The sequence below is a fragment of the Phocoena phocoena genome, chromosome 5 (genome assembly GCF_963924675.1).
Source record: "Phocoena phocoena chromosome 5, mPhoPho1.1, whole genome shotgun sequence".
Taxonomy (NCBI): domain Eukaryota; kingdom Metazoa; phylum Chordata; class Mammalia; order Artiodactyla; family Phocoenidae; genus Phocoena; species Phocoena phocoena.
This window is the reverse complement of record NC_089223.1, coordinates 135,295,625-135,315,529: the sequence shown is the minus strand read 5'-3', so window position 1 is coordinate 135,315,529 and position 19,905 is coordinate 135,295,625. Positions and strand designations below refer to the sequence as shown.

At 50.5% G+C, this 19,905-nt stretch overlaps 1 protein-coding gene across 1 annotated transcript in view; it reads right to left on the bottom strand.

Moving 5' to 3' along the window:
• Positions 1 to 5,653: 5,653 nt before the first annotated feature.
• TBC1D14 (TBC1 domain family member 14) overlaps positions 5,654 to 19,905 on the bottom strand; it is a 90,118-nt gene continuing 75,866 nt past the window's right edge. Inside the window, exons 12-13 of the mRNA XM_065877430.1 lie at positions 9,289 to 9,547; positions 5,654 to 5,719 (exon numbers count right to left, since the gene is read on the bottom strand). Coding sequence (XP_065733502.1) covers positions 5,654 to 5,719; positions 9,289 to 9,547 — 325 coding nt within the window. The remainder of the gene's footprint in view (positions 5,720 to 9,288; positions 9,548 to 19,905) is intronic.

The following is a 19,905-nucleotide window of genomic DNA, read 5'->3' as shown; positions in this document are numbered from 1 at the left end:
AAGGCCCCGGAAGACAAGGACTGTTGGCTTACCATCCTCCTTAGTGGCCAAGCACAGTGCCAAGCACACAATCAATGTTGAATAAATTTGCTGGACTAATGCATGATGTCAGTCTCATTTTCTGAAAATAAGGGTTACTTGAATGCCTATTATATGTCAGGCACCAAGTTCTATGTCAGATTCAGAAACAATTATAGGCAGAAAAGAGGATTTCTCACGAAGTAGAACCACTGAGGAAAATGACAGGGGAGCAGGCTTGCAGCCACGGAAGAAGGACATACACAGAGTTGTCCATTCCAGCAGAGACCCTGCCTTCCATGAGGGGAGAGTTAAAGAGTAGTGCCTGAGTTTGGACTAGAAACCCCTAAAACTAAGATTATTTTTATGAACACTAAAAGGCTAAAGATTTTTTTTTCATCTCTGTGTCAAAAAGTACAGGGCTTGGGGCTTCCCTGGTGGCGCAGTGGTTAAGAATCCGCCTGCCAATGCAGGGGACACGGGTTCGAGCCCCGGTCCGGGAAGATCCCACATGCCGCGGAGCAACTAAGCCCGTGAGCCTGCGCTCTAGCCCCCGCTCTCCGCAACTAGAGAAAGCCCACACGTGCAGCAATGAAGACCCAACACAGCCAAAAATAAATAAAATAAAAGTACAGGGCCTGAAAAATGCAGGCACGAGAAAATTCGAATGAGGTGTTACATGAAACTAGCCTTCTGGGTTTTTTTTTTGTTTTCAACACTTTATTCTAGTTTCGAAATACAAATGTACAACCACTTCTAATCTTCAGGTAGACAGCCAAGGCCTTCCCTTAAGGGTAGATTGTTTGATTCTCGAATGACTGCACCCATTTTGAATTGTCTATGGATTTCAGAAACTTAAATTTCTTGTAAAATAATCTCAGCACAGACTCCATTATTATTTTCTTTCAAAATCCTGGCCACACCACTTCCTAAATCAGGCAGGTTGCTCAGCCTCTTTGTACCTTGGTTTTTCTCGGTACCCATTTCAGAGTTACTGTGAGGATCAAACAGATATTTTATATAAAGGCTTAACGTAGTGCCTGACACACAGTAAACACCCAACAGATGTTAACTATTTTCCAGTTGTGTCACCCACACCCAATTCAATAGCATTTTAAAGAGATCTGCCTTTATTGAAACTTTTCAAAGCTTTTAGTGTTCTTAGAAACAACAATTTCTTTTTGCACCATCGGTTCACGTAACATTAAATTATGTAAATACAGTAACTACTACCATTGGCATAAACAAACTTTGGAACAAGAATCACAGTGACTTACACTCAACTCGTAGATGTGGACGTGCCAGAGAGCAGCCTACTGGGCCAGGAACATTCAGGGTAAACTAGCCTTTTTTTAAAAAATTGGTCTGAGTCGGATGTGTCCACTGTTACAGAGGGTTTTTTGTTTGTTTTTAGCAGCAGTTGGCAGGAGTGAAGCAGGCACTATCTGGATAGAGCTCCAGGCATCTGAAAAAGAAACGCTTTTTTACTGGTAAATGAAAATCATTTTTTGGTGACATCACATTGGAAATTTTTTACTACGTAAGTGGAAATACCTGTTCCTCTGCAGCCATAATTTAGATGTTTGCCACTCAACAGGGATGCCTGTCTATAAAAAGAGTTAATGCACCCCGATTTGGTACTGTTGATGTTTTAAACTTTCAGGTAAGTCTTAAGTCAGAGTGATGAAGCATACAAATGCTATGAGTGAAAAGGACTCCAGGAGCGTACCTCCGCCGCTTCCCATCTGAGGACTTCCTTAGCTCTAAGTTCCCTCCGCTGGCCGCGCCCTTCCTCTGGTCCACCTGGTGACCAACAGCTCACCCCAAGGCCCCACTGGGTGGCCGGCGCCTCCCCACCCCACTGGCAGCACCTCGTTCCCTCTCCTGCCTTCTCGGCAGGCTGCACACTGCGGGGGCGTGGTTTCTGAACTGTCAGCCCCCAGTTTCTCTCGGGAAAACGGTCCCCAACTTCCGCTCCCACTCACGGCTCACGCGTTGCAAGGGGGTCCTCCCCCAGGGGCCGGCCGTCGGGCACGGCTCTACCTCCTCTGAGCTGAGGTCAGAGGTCCCAGAGGAAAGCTTCCGAAGGCCCCAGAGCAACGTGTTCTCTGGGGAGGGGTGTTTCTGAGCAAGGGCTGGGGAGCCACAAGGCCAGAGTCTGAACCCCAGCTCTGCCACCAACTGGCTGCAGGGGCCCAAGCAGATCACTTCTGAGCCACACCTCAGAAATGGGGCAGTGACAGAGCCGCCGTGGACAGGAATCAGGTCAGCCACGGAGCACTCAGCCCAGAGCCCGGCACGGGTGGAGCAGTGAGCGAGCCCCCGGCAGTCAACCCTCGAGCACCCTCAGCCTGCGGAGGACGGAGACCACAGGGCAGTGGCCCAGAGCGGTGAGGCAGGTCACTCGCGGAGAGAGGGCACCGTTTCTGAGCGCCGTGTGAGGGCCCAAACACCCCATGAGCCGCGCGCCTCCGAGCACTGGAAGGAAGGGCGCACCGAAACGTGGGCATCGCTCTGCCCAGCTCTGCGGGACCTGGCGGCCTGCTCCTAGCCCACCGCCGCCACGGGCGGTGCTGCTGGTCTCCACCCCAGACGGGAAGGGGCCACGGCCGCCCACTGACCTTACGAGGCTCCCAGCAGGGTCGAGGTAGTGTCAAGAGCCCGGCGGCTGGCCCAGAAAGCCCGATGACCTGCTCGCACGGGCGGCAGGCTCAGGGACGTGAGCAGGTGAGCGTGGCAGACACGTGGAGACGAGGGGCTAAAGCCACGGGCGCTCAGGCTCGAGAGGCAGCAAGGCTGGGGCTCCCCTCCGCCTAGAAGGGGTGCAGCGCTAACTTTCCAGCCCTTGACTAAATTACCATAACTGTACCATCTTCCTTATTTAACTGAGACTAGTAAGTGGATTTTAAAATATTCAAACAGCATGGTACTCGAGATTTTACCATACTTCAGGGTGAGAGCTCCAACTTTAAACCAAGCTGCCGTGAACGTAAGTAACAATTTTACATGACTTTTATTTAATAAAACCACATATTTACAATTGAAAAAGCCCTAGTTTGATACACGTTACTAAATAAAATTAAAGGTTAACTGTACAAGCAATTAAAACATGATATGTAGAGCAAGTGTTATCAGGGGTTTTCTATCAGCAAACTATTTAAAATAGTCAAAAACTAAGCAGTTAAAAAGTACCCTTTAAAGTGAACGTTTCTCCAGATGGGATTTCAATGACTGGTGGGGACACAGCATCCGACTCTGAAGTGCCAGCTGCACAGAGGTCCCAAACCTGAAGTCTCACATCCTGAAAATCAATGGCACGGGAATTGGAGAGGGCAGGCTTCCAGGGGCTGCACTTCAATTTCTGCTTCCAGTTTTCCTAAACGAGAAGGTCACGCAGAGAAGCACAGCCCTGTGCTGTCCGGCAGCCCTCTGCGGAAAGGTGCGAAGTGACCCTAGACTTGGACTTAGAACTTCCCGGCCTCTGAAGTGGACGCATCAAACCAGCAAGAGCTTGTGTGGTCCCTGGACAGGTCAGGAAAACCTCCTTTGAACTAAAGATGTGGAAGTATTCCAGATTGGCCTGGAATCCCGTTTAAAAATGTAATGCATATATGGTGCTATCCGAAGAGATTTATGTCAAACTGTCTGACAATAATGTTGAGGGCTGGGGTCTGACTACACATGAAGTTGAGCAAACGCATTCTCAATAACTTGCCCACGCCCCCTGCTGCATCGCTTTCTGTCACCACTTAAGGAACATCTTTATGTACAGTAAGAAAATATATACATCTTTCAAGAACAGAAATCCCATGTCATGGAACAAAACCAAGTACATCCGTGAGGAACGGCGTGACAGGGCTCGCGGCCCATTTCCCAGGCCGGGCTCAGCCTGGGTTATACTCAGCCGCGTGAAGTCAGGGAACGGCTGTGTCTGGAAGGCTGCCGAGAGCTGGGTGGAGACAGAACACCTCCTCCAAGAGGTCAGGCAAGTCAGCGTTCAAAGGCTGAGGCAGACAGTGTACGCAAGATGCTCTGCAACCTCCCTGGAGAGTTCAGCCAGGAACACGAGGGAAAAAATGACACACGGAACAGAGCTGGGACGGGGGGCATGAGGATGGCCACTGGCTCGGCACCTTGCTTTGTACCTGAAGTGTCATCGGCGGATATGGCAGATATAGAAAACCTATAAAAATAATGCTGTAGTTAGGCTCTACCCCAACCCGCGTCTCCCTGCCGCACGCTATGCTCTCAGAGCCGAGGGCGCTCCCGACATCAGGAACCAGGTCAGCTGGGGGCACTCCCTGGGGGTGGGACAGATGGCTGAGAAGGGCTGCGGGGCAGCAGGTGCCCTTGAACCTGGCCTACTGAGCGCGCCAGAGACCAACATGCCAACGCGTTAGCATGGAACCGGTTTCCATGGAGACTGGCCTGTCCTTTGGACCCTTCTGTGCCAAAACTCTTCATGTCTTTGAATTTGGATAACCAAAGTTCTCAATACAAAGTTCTCCAAATTAGTCAAGGAAAAGCTAGAACAAAAAAGTTGCTCACGAACTGGGGGAAAACCAGCTATGTGTGGGAAAGGCTACCAGCACGGATACTGAGAATCCTGACAAGACGTGCGGGCTGCTGGATCCTCGGTCCTTACAACCGTCCGTCTGTAAGTCAAATGCGTGAGGCGGGATCACCGCACGCAGGACTGCACCTGCCGTTTAGGGGACAAGAGGAGTGTGCTGGCAGAGCAAGGGAGCAGCCCCCGACCCCGCCGTGCTGCGCCGGCCTCCACAGGAGCCAGGAGGGTGCACGAGGGGGTGGGTCTGAACACCCTCTTGCCTCCCCTCCGGCTCAGAGAGGCCACCGCCATCTGTTTCCCACTAGCGTGAAGCCCTTCTCAACTGTCGCAGCGTCTCCGTGCGCACCTCCTCCTGCTTGGACCCGTCGCCACTGCTGGACAAACGTGGGCGCAGCCTCTGGGACAGCAGGGCTCCCACTGCAACCTAAGCATGCACTGTCAGCCCTCCTGCTGGAATTCTGTCAAGGCAACATGGTAGAAGGTCAACCTGAAGGTCAGATCGTGTCCCGGGGAGCCCATGCGCACTCGTCAGCGGCTGTCCTGTGAGAACCCATTTTCCTGTAATGTTATCTTTGGTAGTTGGGCTTTAGAAACATGACCTGCGGCCCTCGAAAGATTATCTCGGTAACTAAATCAGTAATCCCTTTCTGACGAACATATGAGCCAATAACATCTCTGAGGTTTCCCAAATAACATTTCTCATGCACCCTGGCTATGAAAAATTGTAATGTACTTTCCATTAGTTGACATAAAAGCATTACAATTTAATTAACTTTTGCTGAAATGAGGGGAGGGGATTAGCCACTGCCCTATTTTTAAACCATGCAGAATATGCAGTGGTTGGCCATGGCCATCATTCCACCGAGCTTCTTAAGGCTTAGCCTTGGTTTAATTCTTTTAAAACTTTTTTTGTTTGTTTTGTTTTTGTTTAAGGCCAACTCCAGCATTAGGAATCAAACGTGAAAACAGCCCCTGTTCTTCGGAGCTGCCAGTGTGTCCGCCTGTAACAACACAGGTGCCACTTGGAGAACTGCTTCAGTGCCGAGCGCAAGTCCACCTGCCGCCTCAGTGTCTGAGAGATGGGCTTCCTTTCTCCATCTCCCGGCTGTCCTTCTGCAAGGCGGTCAGTACCTGGGAATCACAGGAACACATCGGTGGGTGATCTGCAACACACACTGAACACAGGTCCTGACAGCCTCCTGTCACCTGCCACCTCTCTGGTCCGTGTGCCACGCCTGCATCCAGACCCACCCTTCAGCATGGAAATCCGAGCACGCCGCCGCCGGGCTAACGTCCACGACCACTTCCCACCAGCCAGCAGGTACCAATGGCGAGGCAGGGCTACGGGGCCCTGTTCCTTCCACAGTCTGGCTCCAGCCCCCGCCCGCCCCACTCTAGAATGCCAACATCCTCTGGGGCCTTCTCACGCAGCTGCCCCCGCTGCCCCGCCCCTCTCTCTCCACCAGCAAATGGTGCATCCTTCTAAGGCCTAGGAGACATCAGCTCCTCGCACGCCTTCCTGGGAGTTCCCAAGGCCACTGAGCTCATTCAACTGGGTGCTCAGCTCTTAGTTAACACCTTTGTTTTTAAAAACATGACATTCCACTCTGATTGCTTTATAACAGCCGTGACGTAACAATAGGCCCCATTTATCGCACGCCCCGTCTAGCCAAGCAGGGCCCTCACCGGCACCTCCAGGACAGCAGCTGTTTAATCCACACAACACTGTAAGTCACCTGAGCAACAGACACTCATACAAGTGACCTGCTAAAAGCCAAACAGCTCATATGGACTCAAACCCAGATCTGTCTGATTTCGAACCCAAGGGACTCTCTGTAGCAGCTGTGCTAAACTACTTGGGCCAGGCACTATGCCACTTTAACTGAATTACAAAGTACACGGGGTAAAGCAGAAACATCTTCTGTGCGTTTCAAATAAATTACGCAGAAGGGCTAAAGGTAGAGAAAAGTCCCTCTCTCTACCTCTAAGTAAATGACACTTTCAGCTAAACATAAACCTTTAACTGTTTTGTGAAGCTCACCAGGATCTTAACCTTAAGCACAGTGTTTAAGAGAAACGTGCATAAAGCACAGTTCCCGTGGGACCTGGAACTAAATAGCCTCGCTGGTGCCTACCATCAGGCTAACTCCTATTACTGTCCCACCGTTAGACAATGTCCTACTATTTAATAACCTTTGACCTGGTTTTAACCAATAATTTTCACCTAAAATGCAAGGAGCAAAATGACAGATCTGGATTCAGTCCTTCTCCCTTCGCGTGTCTCTGTGGGTATGCGGGCCAGGGTGGGGATAGAGGGAAGGACCAGTGAAATACTGGGAGGGCCAAAAAGTTCCTTCGGGTTTTTCCGTAATCTTACGGAAAAATACTAATACTAATTAAGGATTTCAAGATGCAGCCCCGTATTTTCATTCTGCGTTAATCAGAGAAAGGCTCTTCCCTCTCGCCAGACCCCTGGTAATCACACAGCCAGTCCCATTCTGCGTTAATCAGAGAAAGGCTCTTCCCTCTCGCCAGACCCCTGGTAATCACACAGCCAGTCCCGCTCACACATAAGCTGAGCTGTCTTAACGGCTTTGCCGAGCTACAGTTCACACACCACACAATCATCCACTTAAAGTGCACAGCTCAGTGGCTTTGAGCATATCCGTAGATACGTGCGACCCTCACCACAGTCAATTTTAGAACATTTTCATCACCCCATCCTCCAGCTATCACAGCCCTGCCCCCCACCTCGCCCATTCCCTTGGCAACCACTAATCTACTTCCTGTCTCTACAGATTTCCCTTTCTGAAATTGCATATGAGTGGAACCACATAGTATGTGGTCTTCAGTGTCTGGCTTTGTCACGTAACATAATGTTTTGAAGGTGCATCCATGTTGTAGCACGAGTCAGTACTTCATTCCTTTTTATAAACTGAACATATTTATTTCAGAAATGCAACTCATGTCACACGAATTACAAAATAGTGGCCACCCCGCCCTGTAAAAGCAGGGGAGCATTTCACAGTACCACCCAAGGGCCCACTATAGCAGCTGTCACCTGTCAGCTTCCCAAAAGACCCAGATAGGAAGGAAGACCACCAGCCAGAGAGCATCATGTAACAGGACAGGGAGGTGAGGAAGGACTAGCCGCGAGGCAGACCAAAGGGCCCAGGTGAGAGGGGAACCTCTCTCTGGTTAATAAGTAAACAGGAACTGAACTGTACACTTTTAAAAAGGTGAATTTTATGGTATGTAAATTAATAAAGCTGTTATAAAAATAAAGAGGCTGCTAACTAAGATCAGAGGGAGGGAGTCTAATCACCTATGAAGTAATCTGGCCAAACGTAAAAACTGACTGAGCCTTCAGATCTGTCAATTTACAGGACACACAGAGTAGAAGGACCACGTTAAACACCACCACAGGGGACTTCCCTGGTGGTCCAGCAGTTAAGACTCTGCGCTTTCACCGCGGGGGGCGCAGGTTCAATCCCTGATCGGTGAACTGAGATCCCGCGTGCTGTGTGGCAGGCGTGAATGAATGAATACATTTTAAAAACACCACAGGGACAGAACCAGCGAAATCCAGATAGCGGGAACTGCTATGGGACAAATGACCTCGTTTCCTCAATAAATAAAGGGGGAAGGGAGAAGCGGAAAGGTGGGTAGCCTATACACACACACAAAAAAGACTTAAAAGACCTTTCAACCAACTGCAATGTGTAGATCTTATTTGGATCTTGACTTAAGCAAACTATAAAGCTACTGCTGACGTCTGAAAACAGAAATCTGAAACTGGAGATTTGACAGGCACATGGGGGTTCGTTATTCTATTTTATTCTATTTTTGAATGTACTTAAAATCTACTAATAAAAAAGATTAATCAGGAACAAGCATTGTATGGCATACTTGAGCAAGTGCAAGCCTCCCCTAGGACCTGATGCTCAGGCAGACTGAGCATACGCTGAGTCAGGAAGCAAGGTTTTATTTTTTCCCTTTCGGAATGATCAAGACTAGAACCAGACAACAACAGCCAATCCCACAGGGGACAAAACCTAAGAGGGGTGTCCAGAGGAGAAGAGAGGAACCTAGAAGAAGCAGGCCCAGGGTGGACGCGCTCCCGCGCTATCGGCTCAGCTGCTCCGCTAACAGCTGCTAGAGCCTAACAGCTGCTAGAGCCGGAGCAACAAATCCCCACATCCAGGGAAGCCCTCCTCCCGCCCTCCCCCTCCTCCCCCCACCCTTCTCTGCCTCTGCAACTGCTGAGAACACACAGTTCACCTCTCTGGGCCTCCCTTGTTTATCCATGAGATGGAGACAAGTTAGTTCCCTTTGTTTACTGTCTCTGACATTTAAAAAAGGGGGGGAAGGCTTGTTTTACAAAACACTATCTGACACGCAGAGAGTACTGGGACGGCAAACCAGAAGTTCTGACCTCCCAGTGCCACTGCAGAATGGGTGGGAAGGCTTTTATTCTCCAGCCCCTTCTTCTGGCAGAGACCCAGAGGGGAAGCGCCTGCCCAAGACCCCCCTGTGGCAGAGCCGAGCCTCAAGCCCAGGTCACCTCACTTCCAGCCCAAGAACTACTCCAGAGAGGGCTGTTTCCTCAAAGGGCACTCGGCATAGCTCACTTCCTGAATCAGACCACTGAGCCGTCACTCTAGTCACTCTACAGAGTAGAGAACAAAGGACCCGCTTACCTGAGCCCACTTCTTGTTTCGACTTTGCATCTGAACTGTAGCTATGGAAGCAAAAAGCTCCTCTGCAGGCAAGTCCTCGGGCAGCCGCGTTAGGAACTGAGCTATGTGAATGAAGTCCATGTGGGTCAGGATGTCCTCGAACAGCTTCAGGAGGCCCAGGGCCGTGCGGAACAGAAACTGCTCCCCGTCACGACAGAACACATCCCACACACGACAGGCCAGATCCAGGGGCAAAGATTTGCTATATAAAGTAAAGATCCTGGAAAAAAAGTTTGAGTTGTTCACATTCTGGATGGCACAAAGAAAGAGCTCTGAATTCAGGTTGAATCCATTAAAATGCTCCCTGAGTTAGTCACTTTCATACTTACACTGCGGCGGGGGGGGGGGGAGAGGTGGAGAAGCCCTAAGCCTGCATTAACTCTGACGGTCAATTTAAACATTTTATAGAACAGCATTATCAGGGAGCTTCCCGGGTGGCGCAGGGGTTAAGACTCCGTGCTCCCAATACAGGTGGCCTGGGTTCGACCCCTGGTCAGGGAACCAAATCCCACATGCATGCCGCAACTAAGGAGCCCCTGAGCCACAACGAAGGGGCCCTCCTGCCTCAACTAAGACCTGGCGCAACCAAATAAATAAATGAAAAACAAAAACCAAAAAACAGCTTTATCAGCTTTCACAGAGAATCTCAAACAGCGTACAGTTTCTGAATTAGACATCAATTACTTCTACGTACAACACATATTTACCGTGCACCTACTGTGTGCTTATTACTCTGAGGTAAGTGCCAGATATAAGGTTAATAAGGCAGACAGAGCTTAGAGTCTGGTGGGGAGTAAAAACAGTACACGGAAATGTATAATTCAGGGACTTCCCTGGCCGTCCAGTGGTTAAGACTCCACGCCTCCACTGCAGGGGGCACAGGATCGACCCCTGGTCAGGGAACTAAGATCCTACGTGCCACGCAGTGTGGCCACAAAAAATACACACACACACACACACACACACACACACACAATTCAGCATACACAAGTACCCATTACTTCTGAAGAGAACCATACACTTTTCTCCCAGTAGGGGTCAGCAAAGGAACAGAGTAAATTCCTCCAAATAAATTTGACCGTGGATTACAAGAAATTGATCTTATATTTAGCAATGCAAACCATCAGATGAAAAAAGTAAGTGAAACACAGATATGTACTCCCTTAGAAAACTGGGATGATCACAAATCAAACTACCAAACAAATACAGTCTTAGGTGAGCAAATAGGTCTAATCATCTCTACCCTGGACTTGGGCCTATGTCACAAAGCAAGGCGAGTCCAGGGTGAGATGCAGGCCAAGCTGATTCTCTGTGAATCCGCCCTCCTCCCGCAGCTGTGAGACGCAGCCCGGGTGCCATCTCCGGGTGCTTCCTGACCCCCACCCGCTCCGGGCCCCGCTCTGCCCCTGTGCTTTGACCGCGAGCTGTTTGCTCCTGTCCTCCCCACGGACACTGCCCAAGAGCAGGGACCCCACCCACTGCATCTCCACCCGCAGCACCTGGTGATCTCTGCCTAGGAAGTGTGTCCACAAACTCCCAGCCGCTTCAGGACGGCACAGGTGTTAGTGGTTCTCACTGCCTTCTTCCCAGTATTAGTCCTCATCACAAGTGGGGATGTTCTCTAGCCCTCCTGGAAAATCACTTGTCCACACGTTTCAGTATTTCCTCAGTGCCCATGCTGACGCGAGACCCACAGGGCCTGTGAAGGCAGCTGAGCTCAGGTGCTGGACTCAGACGGCAGGGCTGCCTTGGTCAGGAGGTAGTGTCACCAGGCCTTTAACAGCAGGACTCACTCTCCTACAACAGATCCTACCAGAAACATTACACCGGGACCTCGCTGGTGGTCCAGCGGTGAAGAATCCTCCTTATAATGTAGAGAACGCGGGCTCGATCCCTGGTCAGGGAACTAAGATCTCACATGCTGCGGGTCAACTAAGCCCGCGTGTGGCAACTACTGAGCCTGCACGCCTCAACAAGAGCCCGCGAGCCGCAACTAAGACACGACGGGGCCAAAAGTAATGAATAAAGTAAATAAATAATAAACCTTAAAAAAAAATAAAAGAAATGTCACCCCATGCTGGCAGACCTGCTCACAGGTTTCACAGGCACGGGCTCCCTGTCTGCCTCCCTCCCCCGGGCAGGATGCTCTGTGGAGAAGCGTTCACACAGCGTGCTGGCTGAGACCCAGTAACCTTCAGGGCTACCCCCGTCAGTGCTTTACAAGGTTCAAGAAAGGCATAATAATCGAGATTTCAACTCAGATGATGGAAGAGGGAGACAGATGTCAGAGAAAAATCACTCCAGCTCCCGCCACCAGTGACACAACCAGACCCTGAACCCGTGCCCTGAATGTCCACAATGGGCCACGTGCCCTCAGGCAACATGCTGGGGAGGACAACCTACCTTTAAAAGGTACAACCAACCTTCAGCCTGAGGGTTTTACTGTCTCAAAAGACAGAAAACCATCTCATTACTCAGTCTAGAAAACACAGTTCAAGGGACAGCCAAGAGATCTGTTTCGCCTCTCAGTCTGAACATTCTCCATTCTATCTAGAAGACATTTTATTTTTAAAAAATGAAAAAGAACTGACCTAATCCATGCCAATTCATCAGTGGAAATCAAACCTTTACATCTTAAAAGCAGAGTCTTGAGCAAAAAAAGATGGGAAAATTGCGTAGCTATAGGCAAAGAGGGAGAAAAACAACAAAAGACATTTCTCAAACATAATATTCTTGAGTTCAGATTTGTGTGTGTGTCTTCATAAACTACTTCAGATATATTTTGAACTTTACAAAATTAAGCCAACATCCAAATGATGGAGAATGCCACATTCATCTGGGACACAACAGAAGTTCTATACAAGCGTTATTTATTATTACATTTTTTAAAAATGTATACCAAAAATGATATATATTAAACACATTCGAAGTACTGTCTATGGAGTGGGGATGGGATAAAAAGGAATAACGACAGACAAACAAGAGTAGCCTTGCATGAAACAGTAACACTAGTTTACCATGAACTCAGAAGTATGATTAATTTAATCCTCTTCAATTTACATTTTTTAAAAAATTCACAAGAATTTACCAATCAAGCTGTTATCAACCATTTGCTTTACTGAGTTGGCAAATACGGATTATTTGCAGGTAGCATTTGTAGTAAGTCAACGGTTCAAAGTTCAAAAAACTCATCCTGAACTTAGGATGAACTTCAGATATAAAAACTGGACTTCCCTGGTGGAGCAGTGGTTAAGAATCCGCCTGCCAATGCAGGGGACACGGGTTTGAGCCCTGGTCCAGGAAGATCCCACGTGCTGCGGAGCAACTAAGCCCATGCGCCACAGCTACTGAGCCTGCGCTCTAGAGCCCGTGAGCCACAACTGCTGAAGCCCGTGTGCCTAGAGCCCGTGCTCTGCAACAAGAGAAGCCACCACAATGAGAAGCCCGCGCACCGCAACAAAGAGTAGCCCTTTCTCGCCACAACTAGAGAAAGTCCACACGCAGCAACGAAGACCCAACACAGCCAAATAAATAAATAAGATATAAAAATTACAGCCAAGCCCCGCCCACCCCAAAAAGAAAAACAAAAAGGGAGCACCATCCTTAATGTCTGTGATGCCCACCTGCTCCATCCTGCCAACCATCCTAGGCATCCCATTACTCCATGAGGTCACTTCTGAGATCTGAGCCCTGCTGGTTCTCATCAGGTCAGTCCATTCATCATAAATACTTTTCAAAGCCTGCTCTAGGCCAGTCCCTGTTCTTTGTGCTGAGGCTATACAGCACAGAACAGAACAGACAAGTTTCCCTGCCCTCAGGGGTGGAAAGGATATGCACAGAATGTCAGATGTTGATTTAAACAGAAGCAGGGGTGGGAGATAGGGACTGCCAGTGTGGGTGTGTAAACAGGACGATCAAGGAGAGTGCATCACTGAAAAGTGACACTTCTATAAAGCCCTGAAGAGGAAGTGGCAAGGCAGGAGAAAGGGTCAGGGAAGTACCCAGACAGAGGAAGTGGTGAGTTCACGAGCTCTGAGGCAGGAGTGAACCCAGCAACACCCAAAGAAGAGCAAGGAGGCCACTGGGCTGAAGCCAAAAACAGCCAAGGGGAGAACACGAGGGTGCCTGTGGGGACCAGGGGCCCAGCACACAGGACTTACAGGCTGTTTACAAGGCCTGCAGGTTTTATTCTATGAGTGGAGCATCTGACCAGGGGAGGGGCCTGTCCCCTGCGCTGAGAAGCGCCTGCAGGGGCACGCAGGCTTCACTGGGCGACCACTGAAACACAGCACAGCACGGCAGCACAGCACGGCAGCAGTGGAGGTGGCCTGAAGCAGAGAGACTGTGGACAGACTCTGCGACGGATGTGTCTCACGGGAAATGCAATGGAGGGGTCTAAGATGCAATTCAAAGGATGGAGTTCTCGTTTAAGGAGATGTGGGATTGCTGGTTTGGACAGGAAGGTCAGGAGGTGAGTTTGAGGCATGTTACGTTGGTAAGCCGGACATCCAAGCGGATAAATGAATTAATCCGGAGTTCAGAGGGCTCTCGGCTGGCGAGTCTGTGTATAGATAGTATCAGATAAAGGAAGTATTCTACAATCAGAGAGTGAAGAATGTCAAATGCTGCTGAAAAGTCAAATAAGACTGAGAACTGATCACCAAGCACATACTTCATGCAGAAAAGTATGAACTGTGCCATACACTGTATCATTTACTATTTTTTATGTACTGAAATGGAATTATTAAGGCCTTGAATGTACTATATCTTAAATAAAGTGTGCCTTTCAAATAAAAACATTTAAAAATTTTCCCCTGGCAAATGTCTACTCATCCACAGCTCAGCCTAGATGACCCTCTCTGGGAAGGCTGTTTCCCGGCCCCTGGGCTAGGCTGGGTCTCTCCCATTAGATGTTCACACTGCACCTCATACATCCCTTTCATAACATTCATCGAATGGGGATGGGCCTCCCACCCCAGCTACCTTCCGTGCTCTGAGCCTCACAGGCTCTGGGAGGCCTTCCAGCAGTCAGCTGCCGGCCCCTGGGATCCAGCCCGGGCCACCTCCCACTCGACACCAAAAGTCCAGGGTCACTGCCTCCCGGTCTCCTGCTCTGGACGGCCAGCCTCTGAGCAGGGAGGCTGTTCTCCCCCCTCCCCTTCAAGCAGGGCTGCTCGGATGTGCTCCAGTGTCCGCAGGCTCCCTCCGTCTCCTCCCACCTCCCCTTTCACTGGAAAACCATTCATTCCCAGCAGCTTGCAAATGTTTGACTGTATTCTAAACCACATTTAGACTCAGAACCAGCTGTGAACAGGACACTGAAACAATGCTCTCCTGGTTTCCTCTTGGAAGAGTGGTTCATCAGACTCCATTCCTGCTGGTGAAGAGCCACTCAGCTCCCGTGGGGCTGAGGTGAGCCGCACCAGCCCACAGCCCACAGCCCACAGCCCAGGAACACGAGGGCTGCTGTGTGCACAGGGCCCTCCCTGCCTGCAGTCCTGCAAGTCTGCTCCCCAAGGTGGACTCTGGGCTTCACCCTGCTCCAGCCAGGATGCGTGTGGAAGAAACAGGGGCAGACGGCGAAAGCCCCACGGGCCTTCCCGGGACTGCTGGTGGTGTTCTCCCATGGAGGAAGAGAGAATTCGAGGATTTCTCCCCCAAGACACGTTTGCTTTGCTCCCCTGGACCACTGCATATTACTGCACTGTATATGAAAGATGACAGTTTCAGGTACCGATTCAACTAATGCATAAAAATGTCTTTTTATATTGCTAAACCAATGAAGTGGCTATAGGCTCATAAAAGACAACAAACACAAATTGTCTGTATCTATTTCCCCCTTAATGTATGTAAGAGGAACAGTTTCTTCCCTGTCAAGCCTTCACAATTTCCAGAAAACATTCTTATCTGGCGATGCCTAATCTAACTGCTTGCCTGCAAACAGGGAGCACAGTCAGGGAAGGGAGATGGGGAAGGAGCCCACCACTTCCAAAGCCAGGCATGGAGGCAAAGCTCCTTCTCAGGAACCAGTGGTGGGAGAACGGACACCCACCCTGGTCTGCTTCTCAAAGGCCCTGGCTGCAGGTAAAACGGAGCCGCCAGGAAGCACATACTTCCCGGGGCTGGGCGCTGCTTTATAAGCTCCTACCTGGATTATCCAGTTTATTCCTTGAGTACAATCATCTCCATTTTACAGGTGAAGAAACCACAAATAAAGGGAGGCTGTAGGAACACAGACTTAGCCTGAGGTAAAAGGGCAAAGGTCACCTAGCAGTCTCCCTCATGGAGAAGCCACGATCAGAGACGTGGACCTTCATGGCCTGACATCACCGATTTCCAGCTGTGCCCACATTTTCCCATCCTGACCAGTTCCTAAGAATGAGCCATCGTCCCCAGAGCTGGCTTAGGAAGTGGCCCTGAACCCCACTCCCAAGCCCACCATGGTGCTCCAGAAACTCAGACAAGCAGGGAAGACGCTGCTAGATAACTACCTAGCCTCCTTAGATGTTGTGAGGATTAAATAAAACAACATTAAACACCCAACGCACAGCTGCATTCGTTAAAAAATTGAAGGCAGCTGTATGTGTCTCGGTTCAAACTTAATTAATAAGCCCAACCCCTGACCCAATCCTGGAAGCCATCAGCCGGATCCACCTCTGAGCCCCCAGAGCACCCTCCAACTTGAGCCCGAAGGTGTCCTCACCTTAGGTGCCAGCACCAAGCAGCAGGTAAATAATGTGACCCCTGCATTAGCACCTAGGCTCCATCTCAGCCAGGCTGCGGTGCGCTGGTGACCACAGGCTGTGCGGGCCCTTCCTACGAGCAGCTTTCCCACCTGCGGCCTTGGAACCCTCCTCCAGCCCTCCACACGCGCTGAGGAGGCCCCCGCGTGGGCCAGATGCTACTCCGGATGCCGGGAGCTCAGCGAGACAACCCGACCCTAGAGGAGCTCTCAGGCAGACCCGGAAGTTAGAAGCTAATGGGTGAGGGGCTTCCCTGGTGGTGCAGCGGTTAAGAATCCACCTGCCAATGCAGGGGACACGGGTTCGAGCCCTGGTCCGGGAAGACCCCACATGCCTCGGAGCAACTAAGCCCGTGCGCCACAGCTACTGAGCCTGCACTCTAGAGCCCGTGAGCCACAACTACTGAGCCCGTGTGCCACAACTACTGAAGCCTGCGCACCTAGAGCCCGTGCTCCGCAAGAAGAGAAGCCATCGCAATGAGAAGCCCGCGCACCGCAACAAACAGTAGCCCCCGCTCGTGGCAACTAGAGAAAGCCCGTGGCAACAACGAAGACCCAACGCAGACAAAAATAAAATGAATCAATTAATTTAAAAATAAATAAATAAAAGCTAATGGTGAAATGTAGGCAAGATGTGATGGAAACTAAAATCTTCCGGCGGTAATTTCACCTTGAACCTGCCTTTAAGGTAGAGACTGAGTGTAATGACAGGATCTCCAAGTATCACCAAACATCATTCAAGAAACATTAATCAGGATAGAGAAAGTTCTGCTTGACTCTTTTATTAATTCAGGATTATATATTACAAAACCTACTCACGCCTCCGAATAATTCTGCCGTTTGAGAGCAGTGGGAAATGTTTTTGTAAGTTAAATGACCACATGTCAGTCCTCTGCCTGAACACTGGAAACTCTGTAGGAAAACGAGCACAGCGGGCAAGACCCTGTTGTGACCCTCCCGTCTCCGTGTGAGCAAAGAAGAGCAACAAGCACACTAAATAAGACCCCTTTTCAGGAAGGCGGCATCAGCAAGTGAATCTAAGTCTCAGCTGTGAAGTCTCTGTAGCACTGGGCAGACGGCAGCCCCCAGTCCACGTGGGGAGGCTAGCAACCGAGTGAGCCTCGGGCTGGACTCCATGGATTTTAAACCCAGGAAGGGCCCCTCAGGAACAGATGCATTCTTGGCTCTAGGACTCTGAGCCCAGCACGGGGCCAGGCACTAGGGACACAGAGGGGACTGACAAAGCTCAGTCTGGGACTCCCCTGGTGGTGCAGTCGTTGAGAGGCCGCCTGCCAATGCAGGGGACGCGGGTTCGTGCCCCGGTCCGGGAAGATTCCACATGCTGCGGAGCGGCTGGGCCCGTGAGCCATGGCCGCTGAGCCTGCGCATCCAGAGCCTGTGCTCCGCAATGGGAGAGGCCACAACAGTGAGAGGCCCACGTACCACAAAAAAAAAAAAAGCTCAGTCTGTTACCGGAGCAGCAAGAAACCAACGATCCTCTCAGTGGGTCGGCGCCGTGATGGACGGTAGCGTCAACTGCTGGGGTGGAGGGGACAGAAAAGAGGATTCTGGAAGAATAACTCTTTAACTGGTCAAGACAATGTCCTATAAAGCTACGGTGTTATAATCCAGGGGGTGGAGAAACTGTCCTGGGAGTGAAGAAGGACAATTCCTAGATGGCCTCTGGTGGGCAGACGGCGGGGCAGGAGAGGAGATTTTGTCATCTAATCCGAGCACCTACACAGCTCACCCAGGACACTCGGCGGCCGAACCACAGGGGCTCCACAACCCTCCGACACGGACAAGGAGAGTCAGCCATCTGCAGACCACACACAGTGCAGCTCCCCCAGGCGTGTTCAGCTCAGGCAGGCCCTGATGTCAGGGCTGTAGACGCGGCTTTGGGAAAGGGATGTGATGTAGCAGAAGCAGCAACAGCTCTGGAGAGAGACTGATCTGGACCGCTCACTACGGGTGTGACACTGGGTAAGGGGCCTCAGTGGCCTCCTCTGTGCTAAGACGGACCTGCTCCAGATGCTGTGAAGGTGAAACAAAGCAATGAATGTCTCTGAAATGCCAGCGTCTAGGGCAGGTCCTGAGCAACACCTGCTCTTTCCCTGGGCCTCCTTCCCATTGCCCACCCTGTTTCTGATCGGAGCTTTTACCAAGAGCCTGAATCACTGCAGACCATCTATGAATGTGGACTGCAAGGAATAAATCATGAATGCATTCAACTCAAACAGTTACTAAGGCCTGCGCTAGGACTGCGGATACAGGCAATGTTCCACTTGGTCCTAATTCCAGAAAGCAGTCAAGCACTTCACCAGGAATAAGCCAACAGCAGCAGAGGCCTAGGCATCAAAGCACAGCGGGCAGCCTTCACGAGGCATCAGGCACCGACCGCATCACATCACAAAGGTCTCGGCAGAGGAATCCTTGGAGCCCCTCCGTTCAGACGCCCAGTGCTCTGCGGCACACTCACTGCCCACGTGTCTGACGCACACTGTGCGCTCTCTCGTCAGAGTGCTGATGCGTCTCTGAGCGCTGGGACCCACCTCGTGGGCTATGCTGCCTTGTAACTAAATCCCTTAGCGAGGACTCTGTGGGGAGGCGCACAGGCTCTGGAACACGAACACCAGCGGTGCCACCCAGCTGGCCGTGTGACCTTGGGCAGGTCGCTCTGCCTCTCCGGGCCTCAATTTCCTCACATGTAAAACAGAGGTGTTACAATTCACTCCAAGGGCTCATCCTAAGGGTTAAATGAGATCACGTGAGAAGCAGTGGAGTCAATCAGTGCGAGTCCCCTTGGCCTCTGCCCCCGCTGGATTACAGCCATCTTCGGCCTAGAAAAAAGACAGATAAGCGCTCCCCGGGACAGCGCTCTTCACACTGCCCGTCGTGACCATCACTGATCTCTTGCACCGTGACATCATCAGAGTAGATCAGCACCAGCTCTTTTTATGAACCAAGAACAACAGGAAATCCCAGAGCGCTCTGCACATAGTAAAGGCCAAGTGCTGCTTCTAAACACCTGTCTCAGCCATATATGTATGTATACATATTACACTGCTGGGCACATGGCCACACACTGGGTCACAACATAAAGTTTATTTCCTTTTGCAAGTCAGGGTGAAAAAAGTTTGAAAGACACTATTCCAAGACAGTGTTTTCCAAACCTCCCTTTAACCTGGAATCCTAACTTGGGGGCCTAAAACAGATAAGGTAGAAGCTGGAGACTCTGGTCCCACGTGATCCTCTCCTAACACCCTCCCCGAGGGGTCACGGGCCCCAGGCCTGGGAATCTGTGAGGCCAGGGTTCTTAGTCAAATTACAGCACAGGCGCACCAACAGGGGTGCAGAGGCACAGCCTATGCAAAAGTTGACTGTTCATGGTGTAGAGAAATCATCTGTTGGTTAAATTAAGGCGGCCTTTCAGGCAGGCCCCAAACACTCCCACCCGGCACAGCCAGACAGGTGAGCCCAGCACCCCAGCAGCGGCCACTTCACGGCCTGATGTCTATACTATTCTGTAGCGACGTCAGCACTTGTGGCCTCAGCTACGAGCTCTGACCTCCAAATCCTTGTTCCCAGCAAGAATTCAGCGTAGTCAGAACAGTCTCAGGGTTTAGAACAGAAGTAATGAAACGCCGAAAGTCCCAAAGGCTCATTCCCACGGGTGCAGACAAATCAGCTTTATTTAAGGGACTGAGCCCCGTTTCAGGTGACATTCGGACTTTACCTTCTAGAAGTAAGCCTTTTGTCTCCTGAAAAAGTGAGCAAAAAAAAAAAGTCAAACCAGCTACACGTTCCCAGCAGTTTTAGATTCACTGCGCAAATTA